The sequence below is a fragment of the Phyllostomus hastatus genome, unplaced genomic scaffold (genome assembly GCF_019186645.2).
Source record: "Phyllostomus hastatus isolate PE091 unplaced genomic scaffold, TTU_PhHast_1.1 phas_scaffold_46, whole genome shotgun sequence".
NCBI classification, from domain to species: Eukaryota; Metazoa; Chordata; class Mammalia; order Chiroptera; family Phyllostomidae; genus Phyllostomus; species Phyllostomus hastatus.
Window position 1 is genome coordinate 20,269,762 of NW_025334032.1, and position 22,474 is coordinate 20,292,235.

At 42.3% G+C, this 22,474-nt stretch overlaps 2 protein-coding genes across 7 annotated transcripts in view; one reads left to right on the forward strand and one right to left on the reverse strand.

Moving 5' to 3' along the window:
• CSGALNACT1 (chondroitin sulfate N-acetylgalactosaminyltransferase 1) overlaps positions 1–22,474 on the reverse strand; it is a 314,893-nt gene that overhangs the window by 105,829 nt on the left and 186,590 nt on the right. The window lies entirely within an intron of this gene.
• Positions 10,744–13,534, forward strand: LOC123807750 (60S ribosomal protein L5-like). The gene is given in 3 exon segments (XM_045821793.1): positions 10,744–10,754; positions 12,641–12,960; positions 12,963–13,534. Coding segments are annotated over 3 exon segments (903 nt in total).

Below are 22,474 nucleotides of genomic sequence, written 5' to 3' on the forward strand. Positions count from 1 at the left end.
ACCACAAAACAGTGATAAAAATTCAAAGATCTAAATAAATGAATTCAGGGATCAGAAAACATATTCATGGATTGGAAGACTCAACATAGGAAAGATACACATTCTCCCCAAGTTGATATACAGACTTAATGCAACCCCTACTTAAAAATCTCAGCAAAATTGTCTTATGCATATACACGAGATTATTCTATACATGGAACACACTGACAGATCTCAGGAGGGGTGGGGGGAACTGGAAGAGATTAGCCAAAGAACACTTATGTGTATACGCACAGACCGACAATGTGGTGAAAGCCAGTTGAGGGGGTGCTGGGCAGACGGGGGCAAAGGGAGGGGAAGGGGGGCATCTGTAATAGTGCCAACAACAAACAAATAAGATACACTAAAATGTATACAAGAAGGTGAAAGATAAAAAAGAATAAAATGAGAGTAATCAGTCTGCCCATTCAAGTATGATTATATAGCTACAGTAAATCAAGGCTGTGATACTGTCAGAGGGACAGACACACAGACCAAGAAAGGAACTAGAGAAACTGAAACAGACCCAACTGACATGCACAGCTGATGTTTTGTGAAGGCGCAAAGGTAACTCCATGGAGGACGAAGAGCCTTTTCAGCAAATGGTGCTGACGCAATTAAACAGCCATAGCCCCCCGCTTCCCCAAATGATCTCAACCTAAATGTCACACCTTACTCAAATTAACTCAAAATGCATCACAGATTTAAACTGAAGACATTAAAACATAAAGCTTTCAGAAGAAGAAAAATAAACATGGCACAAAATCTTTGGGATCTAAGGCTAGACAAAGAGTTCTTTGGTTTAGCACCAAAAGTATGATGAATAAAAGGAAAAACTGATAAATTGGACTTCATCAAAATTAAAACCTTTTGCTTGCCAAAGACTTTGTTAAAAGGATGAAAAGACAAGCTACAGATTGGGGAAAATATTTGCAAGCTACATATCCAAAAAAGGACTATTATCTAAAATATACAAAGAACTCTCAAAATTCAATGATAACAACCACAAATAATCCAATCAGAAAATGGGCAAAATGGCGCAGACAGACATTTCACCCCAGTGGAAATAAGCCAGGAGGCCAAGAAAATAACCCAAGCAAAAGATTGCAATGGTTTGAATGAGGACAAGGGCAAGGGACAAGAGCAGAAGTGAATGAACTTGAGCTCTCTCCTGGATGTAGAATTGAAGGACTGCTCGATCTGGATGGGAAACAAGAAGGAGGTAGCGTGGATAACACAAGCCCTGGACAGGTTGGATTTCCTGAACTACGGGAGACTGGAAAGGTCCAGGCAAGGAGGAGAAACCAACCAGCTGTGCTTTGGGCAGAACAAGCTGAAGATGAGTATGAGAACGCGAGTGGAAAAGGCACGTTTTGTATAATTTCCTCTGTGCACTTGGGTCAGGGTTACAATATAGGTTTTCTACCCTTGGCCCCTTGTTCCCATAATGCCCCACAATGATTCGGTGTCCCTTCTCCGAGCCCATAAAGCTCATACTTGCCCCATGCTTGTATATACGGTGGTTTTCGGACTATAAGATGTACTCTCCGCCACCCCAAATTTGGGAGGAAAATGCAGTGGCAACCCTGCTCTTGCCTCCTGTGATCCCACTCAACCACCGCCCCCCCAACAGTGAGCCAGGCAACCTACATTGGGACTATAAGACACACCCCCCTTTTCCTCCCAAATTGGGGGGGGTATGTCTTATAGTCTGAAAAATATGGTATTTCTTCTTTCTGCCTGGAACATCCTTCCTGAGACTTCTGCCCTGAGGGCTCCATCTCGTCTGTCAGGTCTCAGCTGTCAGGTCTCAGCTGAGATATCTTCTTGACTTCCAATCACTCTCTATCACATTTTGTTTCATTTTCTTCATAGAAGAAGCTATCGGAAATTATGTTACTATTGCCTTACATATTATTTGCCATCCCCCCACCCCAAGAAAGTTAAGTCAATTAGACCAGGGATCTTTGATGTATTATTCTAGGTGTTCCCAACAGGACCTGACACATAGGAGGTGCTGAATAAATACTTTTTGACTGAAAGTGAGGGAGGGAGGTTATTTAGACCAAGGTTTCTATAAATCGTGAATATCAGAAGGATTGGTAAGTAGAAAAATGTCCTCTTAAAAACTGCCAATCACCCTGGCCAGTGTGGCTCAGTTAGTTGGAGCATCATCTGTAGACTGAAGGGTCACGGGTTCGATTCCTGGTCAGGGTACACACGCAGGCTGCAGGTTGGATCCCCGGTTGGGGCACGTACGAGAAGGCAACCAACTGATATTTCTCTTTCACACTGATGTTTCTCTCTCTCTCTATCTCCCTTCCTTAGTCTCTAAAAGAATGGAAAAAAAAGTCCTTGGGTGAGAATAAAAAAATGCCAGTCAACATACTGCAAACAAGACTGTCTGATAAATACATGCTTTCCAGACCAAAGGCAGTGGTGGTAGCCCTGCAAGGCTGCACTAACCAGACCACGCCAGGAACGTGCATAGTGAGGTGCAACACAGCAGTATTTACCCTTGGGGGGAAAATCAAAGTGACCGATCCTGGAAATATTAGCCATGGTGACTGTGGTTCCCCCTGGCCCGTTCTATAAACATGAGGCACCTCCTGCACCCCTACTGAGAGCACGGTCTTGGGCTGTTGAACACAGATGGCCAGTGAGATGACCTCAAGAGGAGGGAGAGGAGGGGGTTAGCAGGTAGCCTGAAAAGGATGTTCTGTGTCAAAGTCCTGGTGAGTAGCTCAGCCCCTCAGATTCCTCACTCTTCTGGGAAGAAATATTGAGAGAATTAGTCAGCTGGCTGGTGGAAGTTAGAGATACAGGGAGAGTAGCAGAGCCACAAGACACTCAAGATCACAAATTCCTGATACCAAATGGATAATAAGCCAACTATAATTGTCCCAGACCCTGAAAAATGAGCATCCCTGGTTCCCATGAGATTCCTGCCTCCCTCGTGTGTTTCTTGACAATTTCTCAGCTTCATGCATTATTTGGGAGCTTGTTCCTTGCTACCAAAATAGTTTAACAACCTACATATGAAGCCAGAAAATCAGGCCCTATCCAGTTAATTATGGTCCTTCCATCTGTCAGATTATTACATGGATGCTAAAAATGACTGCTAAAAGGGCTGTGTGGTGATATGGACGGAACAGCGATGCTATCATGTCCTTGAGGCCAGGGTCTTAATGTAGGTCTACCACCCCTGCCTCTCCGCTTGCTCTCTGGGTTCCCACCACACCGGCTCACTACAGACACAAAAATGACTCAATGTGAGTTCAAGTTTCTGGCACCTAGTCAATCAATGCTTAGAAATCTCTGGAAGTGAATAAATGTTTGTCCTGTGACTATAACTTGAGAAAGACTGTGATGCATAAGATACTGGAAGGAAAAACATTGCAATGATCATCTCAAAACTCTGTGATCTGATCCCTACTCATCTCCCCTGTCCCAACCCTCAGCCCTCGCTGCTGAGATTCCGTGCTGCAGCCACACTGACTTACGGTGCAGATTTCTCCATGTATCACTGTCTCCTCGCCTGTAGAGCTTTGTTTATTCTATTCCCTTTGCCTGGAAAGCCTTTCCTCTCCCTGCACCACCTCTGCCTGAATAATCCCCAAGCATCCTTCAGCATCAGCTTAAAAGGCCACCTTCCAGGAAGCCTCATGTGGCCTCAAGTTAAATGCCCCCGCCCCCCACGTGCTCACCTAGAACAGGATGGCCCACAGCCACTGTGCTGTGGCTGCTGTTCCCTCAGCCCTCTCCGCCAACCCTGTTCCCACACTCTAGGTCATTTAAAGAAAGAGATGTGTTTCATTCATTGTCCCCTCCACTGCAAGTCACACCTGTACCCATATGTGTGAAATAATCATACGTGTTTTCTCCAAATGACAGGATAAGTAAGAATCTTTACAGTTGTTAGTTTGGCCTTCAGAGGTTTTCAATATTTATTTTCATAAAAATGTGTTTTGAAGTAGGAAATGAATATAATTCTTGCATGTTTCCATTTTCCCATTCCGTAAAATGAGTGTCTGGAATGGAAGGATGAAGGGCCACTTTTCAGTGAAGTCTCTTTAGGCTTGTGTCAAACATTGCTCTTGGCAGGTCTCCGTGAATCTCACAGCACTGGACAGAAAAGGTCTTCCGTTATCAACAGATTCTGGGATGAGGCATGTTTATTAAAAAGGAGAGGAAACTTTGGCATGGGTAGACCTTATCATGGAAAACATTTCCTATCCGAAAAGACTGTTTAGTGTTTGATGGAAATAAAAGTCCTTAAATGAAAAGGCATCATCCTCTGAATGCACCCAGGGAAGAAGAGAGAAAGCACGAGGAAACACACACACACACACAGTTTCATTGTTCACTGAAGTCTGCTGGGTAAGCCCCAAGGAAAGCCATTTACATTCCCCATGAAGAAAACACTGTCAGTCAAACCGGAGCTGCGCCACTTAAGCAGTAACAAGAAGGGAAGGGTGTTCATTTCACAGAAGACTGGGACTGTGTTGGTGTCAAAGGGATCATTAGATATCTTAAACAACAGGCTCAGTGGCACGGTTCCTTACGACAGTTCCCCACGTCCCAGATCTCTCAACTTGTGTTTCTCCTCCCCCTCCCCCCCACCCAAGCGCTTCCTGCCCTCCTGCTTCTCCCCCTCCTCGGGTTCTGGATGGCGACAACTTCTGAAACCCTACTGGCGCTGCAGAGACAGGCGATGATGATTGATTTGTACCGGGAGTTTCAGGAATCCGCGCCGAGGAGCAAAACACCTTTCTGTCTCCAGTATGAAGACAGATGGGCAGCCTCTTCTGCTAGCCGTTTCTATTTATCTACCTGCCCAAAACCTCTCAAATCATGTGATCTCCTTAGAGTAGTTGTTATTCAGAACAAAACCAAAAAAGAAGAAAACAATTTCTTAATTGTTTTTTATTGCTTAAATGGCTCTAAAACTACTGGGTTCATTTTATAAAAAATAACGTAAGCACTTTATGAAGCCCTTCCCTAGATTCCAATTCTGTTTCCTGATAAATCCAATTTAGTTTTCATACTTCAATAATGAAATCAAAGAGGTAAGAGCTATTCTATTCCTAGAGCATTCACCCACTGGTGTAATTGTTTAGCAGCAAGCAGAGAGCACCGTCTAAGAAAAGCTACTGGCAATAAAATCAATTTAAACTGTATGACGCCCGAGTCCGGGAATTGGAGAAGCCATCACCTGCATATGCGAGTTGTAACCCAGATTAGGAGTGAACTGTAATTTTAAAATATCAGGCTCATGAGACTTCTAAAAATAGAAGTATAATATACAAAGAATTCTCACGTTTTGTCATCTTCGGCTCCAGATACCTTTATCAAATGCAAAGTCTGATCTTGCTGACAGTTCAGAGAGGCAATCACGTTGCCTTCCCCACCACTACCACTTAACTCACAGTGTTTCATAAACTGCTCCGCCAGAAGTGAAACAGGCCTGCACAGGGAAAGCGCTAACACAGCAGGCCGGAGGCTGCTGTCCTGAGAAGGGCCTGCTCACGGGGCTGGCCCTTGACCGGCACCTGGGACCGTGGCTCACAGAAGCCGCCCTGGGCCCACATGGAGCCTTCCATGCCTGACACGGGGTCTCACTGCTCCCAGGTTACGCACATAAATAAACAGTAGGATGCATAACGAACACCTGCTTTTCACTCTGAGAGTTTCAGTAGGGCTTGTTAGGCAGAAAATGCCTACACGACCCCAATAAAAACCCCAAATTCAGTCTCCAATGGGCTTCCCTGAGCAGAAACACTGGAGACAGTAAGATGCGCTTTTCGCTGTGAGGCAGGGCTCACTCTGTGGGACCTCTCACGGAGACAGCCTGTGTGGGAAGACCGCACGTGGACTCCTCCAGGCGCCACCTGTGTCGTTCCCCCTTACACTGGCTGTGCGTCCTCACTGTCACTGCGACCCATCTTAGCCACAGTCCGACTCTGTGCTGACCCTGGGCGTCCTTCTAGTAAACCACCAAATGGGCAGATGGTTTGGGGTCCCCCCAAACAAGGCTTAAAACAAAACACGAGCTCTTCCTGGGTAAATATTTTGTTTGTCAATTATTCTAATGGGGAAAGGTCGCCGTCATTAAATCTGGCCTGCATTATAACCTGGTGCTGCTAATGGAAAGGGTTTCTATTAAGGAGACATGAACTTTTTACAGGTTGTTTGCCGCTATCTAGTTTACAGAACGAGAGTAGCTTGATGGCCACAAGGACATACATGGCCACAAGGACATACAAGGACACACTGTAGATTCAGACAGAACCCTAATAATAAACCTGCTCCTGGCCAGAGGCAACAACGTAACCCAGAGCAGACAGCTGGAACATGAGCCACCACCGCAGAGACTAAGGTTTTATTTCCCCAACTCCATCTTAAGACAGTTATAATTTAATAGGACTCATCTCCACTGGTTTTTAAATATACAGTTAAAAGACACAGGATACAAATTATCACCAAGTAACTTTCATTACTGAAACACTGGACACGATAAACATAATTAAAATAAGCATATAAAACGTTACTTTTTTTCTCCAGCAGTGAAGAAAAAAACTACAGAGCTTCATGATAATTCTGAAGAAAAAGAAAACTCTGATTTTACTGTTTTAGAAATAAAACTAAACCAAAGCTGACCCCCAAATAAATATGCACCTGCTTAAATGATCTTTTTTCTTTTCTAACCACTCTGATGCTACAAATCCTAGAGAGGATCTCAACTTGGCTTATCCAAATATCATTACATTTCCAGAGAATATGGAGTATGTCCCCATAATCATGCAGGGAGGAAACCAGGGGTAGATTAATAAACCCCTGTCGGCTAAAAGTTCAAACCACTCCAGCACAGAGTTCTGACTCATACAGTAGGTCTGACCTTTGCCCACTGGCTGGAAAACCATGGACACAACCCTGTACTCCAGATGGAGATTGTGTATCTAAGAAACAAGAAAAGCCCTCTAAGGAGACAACAAATAAACTACAGTTTGTAGAAGAGACATTAGGCCTTTTTCCTTTCAAAAACAGAAGCTTTCAGATACAAACAGTGGGGGCCCTGAGAGGAGCCAGCCCATTCTTTCAGATGCTTTCTGTTTTCAATAACTTAGCTCCTAGGACAAGGGACGGGGAGACCACAGCTGCCCAGCGGTTCCCTGGGGTGGGACTGAAGCACAGCAAGGCCACTGCCCTGTGATTCCTGAGGCTAGAAACACACTGTTTTCCATGAACCCACTGAAGTCAAATTTCTGGACTCGACTGAACTGAGGGTGAGTCTCACCTGTGCAGAGAGGCCGGTTCACAGCAGGGGAAGGGCCACCGTACTTGGCATCGCCTCTGCTGCAGCAGGGTGCAGGGATGCAGGAAATGAATAAAATCCCCAGTAAAGACTGTTCTATAGAACAATGAACACTTCATTGAAAAATTTAAACTCACAGGTAAGGCTTTTGTGGAAAATGAGATTTTGAGAATTTTCTCACAGACTTATCCTGGAAAAGCAATCCTTTGCCTATGTCTATTTTTTTTTAAATAATAACTAATGCTGAGAAAGTATAAAATGCCATCACTGATTTTGTCAGATGAGTCCGTGGATGGCTGATATGCTGACGGCAAGGACTTCACGGACACCCAGGACAGGGCTTCAAACATAACAGGCCATCAGTACATGTTTCTGGGCGAACGAAATTAGTATATTAAGTAGTAAAAAATAAAACTAAAAGGAAAACTCTGAAGAACTAAATGAGTCAAATTACCAGACGAAACCACAATATGCTGTTCCTCCCAAAGTCTCCAGGCAGCCAAGGATGGAAGATCCTGACAGGGGCTGATGAGGTCCGGCTCCGGCGACCCCGTTTTTCTAAAACCACAAGACGCACCATGCACACACAAAAAAGCAAATGAGCAAAGCACACAGTTTGTAAACTGCGAGTATAGATAGTTATGAATGTGGTAAAGTTTGAAATCCGAACAACCTAGAAAAATTCAGGACATGTCGTTGCCACAGTATTGAGTCAAATTACTATAGTACTTTTCATTTAACAGAAGGGAAAAATAGTTTTTACAAGGAAACAAGGAACGCTTCTAAATGTTTTACATATGTAATTCAATGACACAAATAGATATAGATACATTCAGTAGAGTAAAAGACCTATTTTCTAGTATTTTAACCCAGTTTCTATATTCTTGAGACCTAGTGACCAAAGGCAATCACTTTCAACTTTCAGCTCTTTCTTTTAGTATTTAATTCATATTTTAACAAATATTCTTAAATTGTTATTTCTGCCCTGGCTGGTGTAGCTCAGTGGATTGAGCGCAGGCTGCGAACCAAAGCATCACAGGTTTGATTCCCCGTCAGGGCACATGCCTGGGTTGCAGGCCAGGTCTCCAGTGGGGGTCACATGAGAGACAACCACACATTGATGTTTCGCTCTCTCTTTTTCTCTCTCCCTTCCCTTCTCTAAAAATAAATAAATAGAATCTTTTTAAAAAATGTTTTTAAAAAATTGTTATTTCTTACCGGTTTCTAATGTCTATTGGCTTCCTGCTGTGGAAGATGAGAATTCAGCTTTCTTCCACACTTGCTACCCTGCACTCCACCCAAAAATCCTCTCAATTGAACTGTATCACAATTTTGGTTACAGTAATGCTTAATATTTGCCTTACATTATTGTGTTTAAATATTATTCATAACTGAGCCCCACAGTATACTATATTTCTTTTCTTATACAATCACTTGTTTTTCCTAACATGATTACCTCAATTTTTCATTTGCCTGATTTTTTTCTTACGCATCTAACACTAATTTTCCCCACACTCTAGCACAGACCTAGAAAACTCATCTCATCAAAGATAAACACACCAGATGATCTTTCTGATTTGTTGTTTGTTTCCTTATTTCCTGGCCTGTCTCTCCTCCCGTCTGACCTGGAAAGATTGCTCTCCAGCCCTGACACAGGTGATATCCAGGTGCCGCCCGGAACTTCTCTTTACTTCCCATCAGGGATCCGCCTTCACTTTGCCCCACTTGCTGCATCATTTTTGGCTTATTCTCTCACCTTCGTAGAGTACCTCCTCCAAGAACTACCCAAGAAACAGTACATGGGAGGCCAGTTTTTGAGACCTTTCATGTCTGTCTGAAAATAGCATTATTCTGCCCTTGCTTTTGACTGACAGTTTGGCCAGGTACAAGATTCCAAATTGGAAATTATTTTCCCCAGATTTGGAACGTATAGCTCCATTTCTTCTCAATTTCACTATTACGGTTGAGAAGTCAGACACCAGCCTGCTTGCTGAGTCGTTGTATGTGACCTACTTTTTTCTCTGTGAAAACTTTTAGGAAAATTTTATTTTATTCACAGACTTTATCAGATGTGTCTTGGAATTGGCCTTGTTTCCATTAATTGTGCTGGGAACTCAACGCACCCAGTCCATAGGAAAACTGATATCCTTCATTTTTTGAAAACTATTCTATATCATTCTTCTACACTTTTCTCCCCTGCATTTTCTTTCTAAAACTCTTAATAGTCAGATTTTGAACTTGCTAAACACAGCTTATTTCTTCTCATGTTTGCTGTCTCTGTGTTTTCATTCTACTTTCAGGACAGTGCCATCAACATTGCAATTCTTTGATTTTTAATTTTGAATTTTTAATTTCTGCTATTATATTTTTTTAATTTCCAAGCCCCGTTTTGTGAATGAAATATCCTCTCTAATCTCTCAAAGGTGATCAATTACAATTTTGGGAAGTTTTGTCCTCCCTGCTTTTCCCTCTGCTTCTTCTGAAACTTCTGTCCTGATGATTTGTTTTGATCCCATTCATTCCTGACCCTCGGAAATGTGGTGATCCTCGGCAGTCCCCTGTGAGACCTAGACAGCTGAACTTGCATGGTATGAATGGGTGGGAGACCCAGCTGTTTTACGGGAGACCTCTGGATGTCTTTTCTCCTCAACCAGTCAGTTTCCCAGACAAGAATCTTCTAATCCTCTGATCCAGGGATAGAGGGATATAAACCTAACTGTCAGAGTTCTGGATGCCCGAAAGAGATCTTACCCATACTGTCATCTGTATCTTTTTTCCCAGTACAATGCCTCTCTGATCTAATTTCTCTAGAAAATGTATCTGCCAGGGGTATCCATCCAGCCACCTAGAGTAGGAGGGGTCTAACTAGCATCACCGGTTTTCGACTTCGCCCTTCACACCTGTCTTCTAGCACGTCTGTGGTTCCAAGCGCAGAGATTTCGTGTCCTGACCACACATCCTGCTCTGCAGGCTGACTTCCCTCTCGGTGGACACGAGGCTTTGAGTGTTCCACCTCGTCTCCCATGTCCTTTGTCCACGTTGACTTACACCTTTTTATTTGTCACCTATCATTTTGGGCAGTCTCAGAAAGGAGAGATAAACAAGTGTGTTCAAACTTCCGTGCACAGCCGTACATCAAAACACCTTTTATCATGAAAAGAAATTCACATCAGAAGTCTCCGAGAACTCTCTAGAATATCATCCCTATTGATTAACTAGCATTTGGTCATACCTTGGCAAAAGTATTATGTTCAGTTTTTGAGCCTATGAATCATAATTTATAGATGACACAGGAAGAATTCAGATGGAATAAAAAAACATTAAATAGATGATTTGGAAACTGGCTTAAAAGAAAGTACTAAACAAACATAATAGATTATACCATGAAGAGAAGGCTGAGGGATTTAGTAATGACCATCAAGTAAATGAAGAATTATTACAGACACAGATGGTTGGCCCGATTTCTCTGTTTCCATTTCAACTAGAATAAGAAAATGGACTTAAGACATAGCACAAGGAAAATTATCTGACAGTGAAGTATATTAAATATTACTAGGAAAGAGTGTGGAATTTTCTTTTCTGCAATTATATTAAAAGTGAGAATAGTCCACTTCTTAGAGGTAAAATCCTGCACTAGATGACTTTTAAATTCCTTCCAGCTGTATGTTTCTTTTCTTTCCAATAGACCTGTAATGCAGAAAATAATCACTGCTGCCCCAAACTTGCTTTTCTTTTTCCTTTCCTTTCCTTTCCCTCCCCGCCTCCCTCCCTCCCTCCCTTTCTTTCTTTCTTTCTTTCTTTCTTTTTTTTCTTCCTTTCTTCCTTTCTGTCCTCTTTCTTTCTTTCTTTCCTTCTTTATTTTTTCAAATAGAAATATTCTTTTCTAGGTTTTTTAACTATTCTTTCATTTTTTTGTTCTTTTAGACTATTTCTAAAATAAGTTGGGTTTAATTTTAATATTCACACTTGCAAGTTCCAATAAATTTTTAGTGAAATTAAAGATCTACATGTTAAGAGCATGACTGCGTTCAAAATATGGGTAGCACTTCAATATTGAAACAAAAATAGGCATCGCTCAAGTTTTAGATTTTGCTTTATAATAAGTTGTACTTTAAAAATGTATTAGCTTTCCTGGTATAAAATGATTCATGCAAATAACATCAAACTAGAGCTAAATAGAATGTTTACAAGATCAGAAGGTAACATATTTTTCCTTTCTGTCCACCTTCAAGAACACGCTGACCAAGAGCAGGATGACGGCTGATAAGGGGCCACCGGGAGGGACAGAGGCAGCAGAGCATGCACTGAGGACAGACGGAAGACACACCTTGAAGACACGCAAAGGCTCAGCCACACGGGGCCCTGCCTCCATCACATGCTTGATGCTGGTGTTGTTGTTAAAGAAACACAGGTTTGCTGTCTCCACTTTTTGTGCAGAAATCTGAGCCTGACCTCACACCACACACAGAAACTGCTCCAGGTCAGCTGAAGACCCAATGTGAGAGATGAAACAGAGCTTTTAGGAAAAAAAGATTCAAATCAATACCTTGGACCTCTGACTAGGAAAAGATTTCTTAAATAAGAAAGAAAAAGTACTAACCACAAATACTGATCAATTGGGCCACAATAAAATGTTAAAAATCTGTTTATTAAAAGATATCCAAAAGGAAATAGAAAGGCAAGTCACAGAGTGGAAAACAATGTTTGGAACACATATAACTGATAGACAATTGAAATCCAAAACACACTTTTTAAAAACTCCTGGAAATGAAGAAATAACCCAACAGTAAAGTAGAAATCCAAATGTCCAACTGACATGTAAAACCTTCAACTTCATCAGTCATCAACAAAAAATGTAAAGAAAAACAACAAGATGCCACTCTATGCCCACCAGAATAACAACTTTTTTTAAACCTGGCAACGTGATGCATAAATTGGTATAATTCCTACAGAAAACTATTCGGCAGTACACAGTAAATTTGAAGAAATATATGTTTTATGATAAGCAATTCCACTCCTCAATATATATTAGCGGAACTATGAGTTCCCATTTATTAGGACAGCAGCATTACTTATAATAGTGTAAAACTGGAAACAGCAGTATTATTTACAAGTGTATAAGTGTAAAACTGGAAACAAATATCCATAAGTAGTAGACTCGCTCAGTAAATTATCATATGTTCATGTCATGGAATATTTTATAGCAATTAAAAATGAATGGAGAGCTTCTCCCCGCACCGGAGCTGTGCTGGGCTTGTAGGTCTGTGGCCAGCTGTGGGTCTGTAGATGTGGGTCTTTCATCCGCAGGACGGGGTTTGTAAAAGTTGTCAAAAATAAGGCCTACTTCCAGAGATTCCAAGTGAAATTCAGAAGACGACAAGAGGGTAAAACTGATTACAATGCCCAGAAATGCTTGGTAATCCAGGATGAAAATAAGTACGACACACCCAGATACAGGGTGATAGTTCGTGCAGCCAACAGAGATGTCATTTGTCAGACTGCGTATGACCGTGTGGAAGGAGATACGGTAGTCTGTGCAGCTTATGCTCACGAACTCCCGAAGCACAGTGTGACGGTCAGCCTGACAAGTTACGCTGCAGCACACTGTACTGGCCTGCTGCTGGCCCGCAGCTTCTCAACGGGTTTGGCACGGACAGGATCTGTGAAGGCCAAGTGCAGGTGACTAGAGATGAACACAATGTGGAAAGCACTGATGGTCAACCTGGTGCCTTCACCTGCTATTTGGAGGCAGGGCTTGCCAGAACTACTACTGGAAATAAAGTGTTTGGGCCCCTGAAGGGAGCTGTGGGTGGAGGCTTGTCTATCCCTGACAGTACCAAACGATTCCCTGGTTATGATCCAGAAAGCAAGGAACTCAATGCGGAAAGGCATCGGAGGCACATCATGGGTCAGCATGCGGCAGATTATATGCACTACCTGATGGAGGAAGATGAAGAAGCTTATAAGAAACAGTTCTCTCAATACATAAAGAACAATGTAACTCCAGACATGATGGAGGATATGTATAAGAAAGCTTATGCTGCTGTACGAGAGAACCCAGTCTATAAAAAGCAGGCTAAGAAAGAAATTAAAGAGAAGAGATGGAGTCATCCCAAAGCGTCTCTTGCCCAGAAGAAAGATCAGGTAGCTCCGAAGAAAGCAAGCTTCCTCAGAGCTCAGGAACGGGCTGCTGAGAGCTAATAAACCACAATTTTCTACAAAGATTTTTCAGATAAATACAACAAATTTACTGGACAGCAGCTAAAAGAAAATGAATGGAGAAGTTTCAGAACCCAAAAGTAGAAAAAAATTTTTGAAGTTAAAAAAAAAGTATAGATCACTTGAAATTAGATCAGTATAAGACTTATCAGCAAGACTGGAGACCAAAAGGAAGTAATGTCTCCAAGATCTGAGAAAATCAATTTACTAACTTATCAACTAAACAGGATCAATTTTGATTACTGGAAAGTCAGTGCCCACAACACAAGGGGAACGAGGAAAAGGAAATAGAGGAGCTAAAGGGAAGGGGGCGGGTGCAAGATCCTCACTCACTAAGTCGAGGACCAAGTGATCCCACCTAAAGGCAAAGAAGCAAGATATAAGGCATAACTACATTACTACAATTACTCCAATAGAGAAACTAAAAATAGTGATATGACTATGCTGGGCGAAGAGGGGAGGCGAGATAGAAAAGTGTGGCAGGACACCAGCAGACACGTCCACAAGGACAAATGGGGAAAGAACAGTGTAAGTGTAGAACTTAGATACTTAACAGTAGCTACCAGAAGAAGCAGTGACAGCAGTTAAAAGTGGGCCTTTTGGCAAGAAGGAATGGGCGCAGGGAAGGTGGGGCAAGGAAACTACTGCTTTTCTATTCTAAGCCATTCTGCACTATTTGACTTTTTAACCATGGGCATGAGTTACTTCGATAAAAAATTTAAATGAAGTTTTAGTATAAAATGTCTTGATAACTTGGTTATTGATCTGTTGTTGCAAGGGACGTTTCGAGTGGCTGAGGGACAGATGGTGGGGCCACCAACGAAGGCGGCGTTCAGATGGAACAAAGGCCAGACTGTGGGGCTAAGTAAAGAACCTGGCTGCGAAGCCGTAGCAGAGTTGGAGGCGCCTGCGCCACACGCAGAAAGCAATGACTCACTAGACTTGGATGTGCAGATCAAAAGTGTAAGGCAGAGGTTTGGGCCGGAGATGACAGTTTGACAGCCCTCTGTCTCCAGGCTAGTTGAAGCCAAGACTGTGCGTGAGACTCTCAGGAAGATCAGGCAGTGGGAATAAAGGAGAGGGCCGAGGGTGAAGCCCTAGAGAATGTCAGTGTCCAACGGCGGGAGAAGCCTGCAGAAGAGACCGGGAATGTTTGGTGTTCCGGAAGCCAAAGGGGCTCAGTTTGAAGAAGGAGGGTGACGAGCTATCGGATGCACTGGAGAGGCCCATTAGAAACGGCCCTAACTCCCAAACTTTTCAAGATTTCACATGCTTCCCATAAGTACTCTGACCTAAGTATTTGAAATCTGTCCAGTAGGCTGAAGCATAATTCCCACACATCTAATAAGGAACTAAAGCAAGACCTTGACACTGGCCCAGCTGGAAACATCTGTAAGCATTCAAATGCATCTCCGTAGTGAAGGTGCCGTTTACTGTTCCAAACCACACACGTCCAGACGTCACTTGGCATGGCCAGGTGACTGGGACCCAGGGGAATTAAGAGATCCATTTCTACTCGTGTTTCCTTACAAAACAGAATTTATTGTCACCCTTACAGACTCTGCCTGAAAACACGGCATACCTGCTTTGTGGCACAGTTCAACCTGGTGTGTAAACTACTGAAAACACAGCTTTCTGCAAACACACCCATGCCACACATTGCTCCCCTTGGTCACTGGTGGCGGGGGGGAGGGGGACACCACAGAAACTGAAGAAGCAAAATGCTCGTCTTCATTGAGGCCCCTGGAGCCCCATTTCTAAGACAGCCATCGGGAACATGTGTGTTCTTCCCTCCGAGATAAGAACAACAGTAACACTGGAAATGGCGATGGGAAGCATGGGCAATATCCTGCATTAGCAACCTACATGAAAATGAGCATTTTATTAGCGGCTGAAATCCTGACTTAACCTGAGTTCCCATTGTTTGGGGGGGGCGGGGGGGGGTGCGCAGATGACAATCAGCATTCACAAATCCAATGGATCTGCCTTTGGCATCAATTCAGGGTCAAGTCCAGTGTCACTGCACCACAGCAAAGGAGACTGCTCTCCCACACTGCTGTCCTCCAGGCCACTTAATGAGCTGGCACTACTGGAAGTCTGCGTTATTAGGTCTGTTCTACACGCAAGCTCTTATCTGCTGCAAGCAGGCACAAACTAATAGATTCTCTCTTTTTTTCCCAGGATAATTTCTTTAGTGCCAATACACAGAGCTACAGTAGTCATATTAATGCACCATCTATCTTGAAGCAAATCTAACCTCAAAAAGACTCTGCAATGTTTAGGTCAATGCAGAGATTAAAGTAGAATACTATTAAGTTTCCAAATGCAAACTAAAATGGAACCAGATGCAGACATTTATGTAAATCAGATACAAAGTCTGGGACACCTGTAGGCAGATGTGCTGTAAACAAACATTATACTATATGCAAATGAGAAGGATCATCTGCCCAGCACACAGTCTTAAACCTTAACTTACACATGCTTCAGAGAAAAAGAGCAAAATTAAATCCAGGAAAAGCACCCTAACATGGCCTAGTGAGGGGAAAGGGAACGGGCAAAACTGTTGAGGACCCTGGGTATCCCTCATATCCCACATTTGATTCTTCTGCAAAACTTGTTGCTCTACCTTTAAGATGTATCAAGAAGTCATCAAGCTATGACTCTCTCACTCCCTCCTCCTAATTCCCCCTCTTCTTGGTCTCTCACTACAAAACTCCCACCTCTGTGTCTCTTCCATTCTAGTCTCTCTGAGGACTAGTCTACAGCAGCCAGAGTGTACCTTTCAGAACTGAAGTCAGATTGTGCTAGTTCCCTGCACAAGACTCTCCAATGTCTTCCCTGCACACCAGGAATAAATCCCAAAGTACACTTGACTCTTGAATAACATGCGGGTTAAGGGAGGCCAACCTCCAAGCAGTTGAAAAATCATGTATAACTTTTGACTCCCAAAACAGCCTACCGTTGACTGGAACTCTTACCAATAACATAGAAGTCAAATAACACATATTTTGTATGTTCTATGAATTATGTTCTGCATTCTTACAATAAAGTAAGCTATGAAAAGAAAATCATATTTAAAAAATCATAAAGGAGAGACAATGTATTTGCAGTACTATACATATTTATTGAAAAATCTTCATATAAATGGACCCACACAGTTAAATGCATTTTTTAAATTGATTTGAGACAGACAGGCAGAGAGTCATCTATTTGATGTTCCACTTATTTATGCATTCATTGATTGCTTCTTGTACGTGCCCTGACCAGGGATCAAACTTGCAACCTTGGTGTATCAGAACGATGCTCTAATCAACTGAGCTACCTTGCCAGGGCTCAAACCCCGCTGTTAAAGGGTCCACTTACTTACCATGGCCACCCGATCCCTAGATGACCTGGCACTCAGCCTCCTCTCCCCGCCACAGCCCACCACTCATGCCCCTGGCTTACCTGCTGGAGCCACACTGACCCCCTTGCTGTTCTAGGAGCACACTAAGCATCTGCACTTTTGGTTCTCTTTTCCTAGAACATTCTTCCTCAAGATTATCACTCAGGTTTCACTAAAAGGTCTTTGCTTCAGTGAGACTTTTTGACCATCCTACCCAAAAACAGCATTCCCTGTCACCTCCATTCCTCCCCTTGCTTTGTCCTTCCTCCTGCCTCTTCTCAATGCCATCATCTTATTGCACAGCTCTTTGATTACTGCCCGCCTCCTACTTTGGCATATAAACCCCATGAGGGACAAACTTCAGTTGTTCAGCCCTGTAGCCCCACTATGTAGAACAACTTCTCACAATAACAGGTTCTTGGTAAATCTGGGTTGAAAAGAGGAAGAAAGAAATTTAGTCCCAAATCTAATAATCAATACTTGTCTGATTTTAGGCAAATCACTGGTCTAATCTCTGGGATAAGAAAATCAGACTGCACGGTTGCTAATGTCTCCTTGCATTCTAAAACTCCCCCATTCCCTTACCAGCTTATCGCCACCACAGATCAGTGGACACTGCACATAGTCAGTATACAAGGCAGGGCAAAGCAGGTGCACAGTCTCGAGTACGTGCAACCCAGCGTTTATTCTTGTAGCATGTAGCAACTGTTGCGTCGTTTTCCATGTGAGCAACTGTAAACCTGCTTTGGCCCAACCTGTATGTCAGGTTTGCTATAAATTATATCCAAACTACGTCTTAGCACACTTCAACTTTCCTTTTTCATGGATTCATGGTTCTTTAACAGATCCAGTTTGTTTCCATTGTCAGTAGTATCATTTTTTATACAGATACACACTCAACTCCATCGCCACCCCTGGGAGGCGGGAACCTTTTTCTCAGGTAGGCTGCCTGGCTCTCTGTTCTTCCCAACACCAGGTCAGAATTTTGTTTTGTAAGATTAGGAATCCAACCGACAGCTGAGCAAGTTATACCATCAGGGTTTCCAGGTGGTTTCTGAACACACTTGTAAAATAATATGTTAATGCAGAAAAAGAAATTTAAATGATCTGGGAAGTTAATCGACATCATTCAAAATTATGTCATGTATTTAACATCATGTGGCTTTTATCTAGATTTTACTCTTTTAACTTATAACACTTGTCTTTTCCTTCCAAAACAGGAAACTATTTTTAGAATATACACTATTCGAGTACTGACTCAATACTCAAATTATTAGTGTCATGACTTAGCCAAGATAAGAAAAATTCTTTCCATGCTGACATTTAATTTAGAAGTTGAAATGGAATAAATGAACAAGTTTTAAATCTAATTATCTTTTAAAAACATTTATCAAAGGATAAGTCCACAAAACAATTTATATAAAGGAATTTTTTCATTATCAGCCAAACTGAAACATCCTGAGCATGATTTGAAATTTTCCAAAGGAAGCCTGTTTCCAAATATTTGATACTCCCTGAACTCCATGCTGGGATAAATAGTTCTATTTCAATGCAACTGTGCCTTTCACATCGAAAATCAGTTTTTATTCCTCGAACTTCAGAAGGAAATGAAATATTTCAATGCCTTATTTTAACAATAAAGATGGTATGAGAAAAAAATCACAAATTACTATCTCTCATGAACACAGGTACAACCCCTGCACCCCCACACTCAAAATTTTAGCAAACTGAACCCAGTCAGGCATAAACTTTCAAGTTGATTTTTATCCCAGGAGCTAAGTTGGTTTAACATGCTGAGGTAGTATTTCTCACCTTAACAGTCTAACGCAGAAAAATCATATAATGTCAATAAATGCATATAATATGTAAAATAAAATGCAATATTCATGATCTAAAGCCCTTAGAAGGGTAGAAATAGGTCACATCTTTCCTTCCTATAGCAAACATCATATGTAATTCTTAAATGCAGAAAATTTCTCACTGCAATTAGAAGGAGGAACAATGCACCCCACCAGAACTTACAGTCAGCCATAAGCTGGGGGCCTGACCAGTCCATAAGCATAAGTAAATACATGGTTTAAAGATTGGAAAAGAAGAAACAAGGATGTCATTATTCACCAGTGATATGATTACATTTGCAAAGGTATTTACAGATAAGTTGATAGGAGAGTTTAGCAATGTAGGAAAGCAATTAGCAATGTAGAAAAACGAACTAAATTTCTATGTAAAAGCAAACAGGAAATAAAATCCTAAAATAAGAACATTTAAAACAATATAAAAATATGTAAGACTTCTGAAAAAACTATAAAACATTATTAAGACATTTTAAAAGACAATAGAAGAAGACTCCATATTGTAAAGATATTAGTTTTCTCCAAATTAATCCATAGATTCAATGCAATCCCACTCTAAATCCCAAAATTGTATTTGAGGGATCCAAAACTTAAACAAGTTGATTCTAAAATTTTATATGGAAATGTGAAAGGCCAAGACAGGTCAAGTCTCTCTTGAAGATCAAGAATGCCTTCTCAAATATCAAGACTTTTTAAAAAACATTACACCAATGTGGCACAGGCCCAGAAAAGACCAAGAGAACAGACCAAAATGCTCAGAATCAGACTTACACTCATGATGACATGGGATACATCACAGAGGTAGGAAAGTTAGTCTTTGCAATAAATATCTAGAGAGAATAAATTAGTTTGGATCTTTACCCCACACCACCCATAAATATTAATTTCACATGAACTTCATACCTAAATGTGAGAGGTTAAATTTAATACAGAAAATGACTTAATGTAGAAAATATATTACATTTATATATTAAATTTTATATAGAAAATACATTAAATATGGAATATAATATAGAAAATACTTCACGGCCTTGGGGTAGGGAAGGATCTCTTAAGGCACAAAAAGCACGACCCAGAAAGGAAATGACTTATAAATTTAACTGTATCAAATTTAAAGTTTTCTGTTTGCCAAGAAACACCATACGAAGAGTCAGCACAGAGAGGGAGAGATTAGCTATGTGCACAGCTAATAGAAGAGCAGGATCCAGAATGTACAAGGAAGTCTGCAAACAATTCAAAAGAGGCAGACAGCACAACATAAAACTGATCATTTCACAAAAGAGGAAAGTCATGTGACTGTAAACATACAAAAAAGTCATCAACCTCACTAGGAAACAGAGAAAATCAAAGAAAAAACACGAAGAGCTATGAATACACACACTCATTTAACAAAACAAACAAACCGCAGGACAATACTAAGTGTTGGCAAGGTCCCGGGATCTCCTGCAGCACAGCAGAGACAGAGAGAGGCGCATCCATGAGCCAGCGATTCCTCTTCCAGGCTGACGGGAAACTCACACTAGCATGCACTGGGGTCCCGGCACAAGAATAGTCACAGCTGCATCATTGGAACGTCCCACATGTTAACAACTCTAAGAGGTAAACACGTCATGTTTTCATTCAAGGAAATACTATATGGTAGCAAAATTTAACAAACTATACCTACACACAGCAAAAGAAATACATCCTATAAAACTAATGTAGAACAAAGAAGACATAAAAGATTATAATCTGACTCTATTTCCATATAATCCCAAAACAAGCAAAACCAAATGATATTATTTAAAGAGTGATGAGACTTCTTTTAGGGCAATATTTATTTATTTATTTATTTATAAAAATGACAGGAGTGGTCACCAGTGGGAGGTACAAAGGCAGTCATTTGGCAAGGACCGTGGAAGGCCTGGGGCAGGCCGGCAGTGTTCTGGTCACACCAGTGGTTGCCTTCTAATTATTTATTAACCTACACCATTTTGGCCTATGGACTTTTTTGTACATCTATTATATTTTATGATGAAAATGACTGAAAGGAAATATGTAAACTTTAGAGCTTGATTTGGGGCTATATTGGATAAATGTTCATTAGCATAAACAAGCACAATAAGATAGGAGAATGACAAATACACTAAAAATAAGAGTGAGGCTATTCCCTATTTGTTAGGCCCTCTTGGCCACACTCAGCCCTTCAATCGGAAGCCCTCCATGGTGTCAGAGAGCCCCTAAAAAATTTCACACCCCAGTGCTGCTTTCATGCTGGAGTTCTCTTTCCTGCATTGTGCTGTGGTCTGGTGACCAGGACACATGTGCCAGCCTTGTCTTCCTTCACAAGGGCCAAGGGAGAAGTGGGGGGAGGGGCAGGGAACCCCCCAAAAGAGGACTCTATTGACCTCATTTGCTATGTTACTAGAAACTATCACAAGTCCAAGAGCAAAAAGCACATGTTGTGAAGCTAATTCTACTTGCAGTGAACCAATAGTGAGGAAGGCCAGTGGAAGCAGCAGGGGCTGCAGCAAGAGAGGAAGCCAGCAGGGACCCAGGAGGCAAGATGTCCAGAAGACGTGAGCCCGACCAGGGCCCAGAGGGGTTAGGGGGCAGTCACTGCTGTCACGGCAGGAGGGCCCTGTCTCCCCCATTTCTCACTCCGGATGCCTAGCAGCTCTTGGCCCTCCCTCCTCCTCCACTCCAAGGCCTGAGCTCCCACTCACAGGGGGCCACTCTGAGGCCTCCGGGACACTTGAGGGCCGAGGGGTGGGAAGCTGCTGGGGCCCCCATCTGCACACCACCCTCCTGCCACAGCCCCAGTCTTCCCAGGGCCCAATTAGAAGCTGGGAGCCCCGTGAGCTGTGTTCAACTTTAAAAAGGCCATTCCCGGTCACTTCAAGCATGTTTTCTTATTAGGTGGATTCGCTCACTTCGCAAAAATTCTTTAGGCTGAGATGCACAAGAAAATTATTTTGAAGTTCCTTTTTATATAGCGATGACAAAAAAAAATATCATGTTCAGCATACAGAAGCAACAAGCAAGTCACAGATGAGCTGGAGTCACTTTTCACTGCTCCCTGGCTGTGAAAGCCCGTCCCCCACCCTCCACATCCATCACCCGAACTGCCTGGTCCAACTGTCTCCATCACCTCCTTTAACTCTAGCTGCTCTCATCTCCTCCCCCAGCCACTGACCACGGCAGGTGCTCATTCGTGGGCTCTCCCACAACTGCCCACAGGAGCCTCCCAAGTGCTCCTCCTACCTGCGTTTCTTTAATCCGCCCTTCAGGGCCACTGGACCAAGCCTTCTAACCACACCCTGCTCAGACCCCTCTAAGCCTTGGACATGCTCAGTCACTCCCAAGGGCTCATGGGGACTGTTAAGCTTCCCTGCATAACTAACACTCAGAGGCCTCCAACCTACAGTCCCAGCCTCTGGGCTGGCCACGCTGCTCTCCACAGCGGCTCCTCCCGCCCTGACTCTAAGCCTAAAAGGAGTGACTCTACTAGCCAACTTACTATACTTCAAACTGCATTTCTTCCACTGGGAACTTCCACATCCTGATTTGATCATTCTGTGTTCTGGGCACCCACAAGATCTTGTTTTTAACTTCAGATGAAGTATTTGTTTCACTTAACACGTCCACAGCCAAACTTGTACTTTTCCTCTGCAAACCTGCTCCACCTTGGGCTTCCCTGCCTCA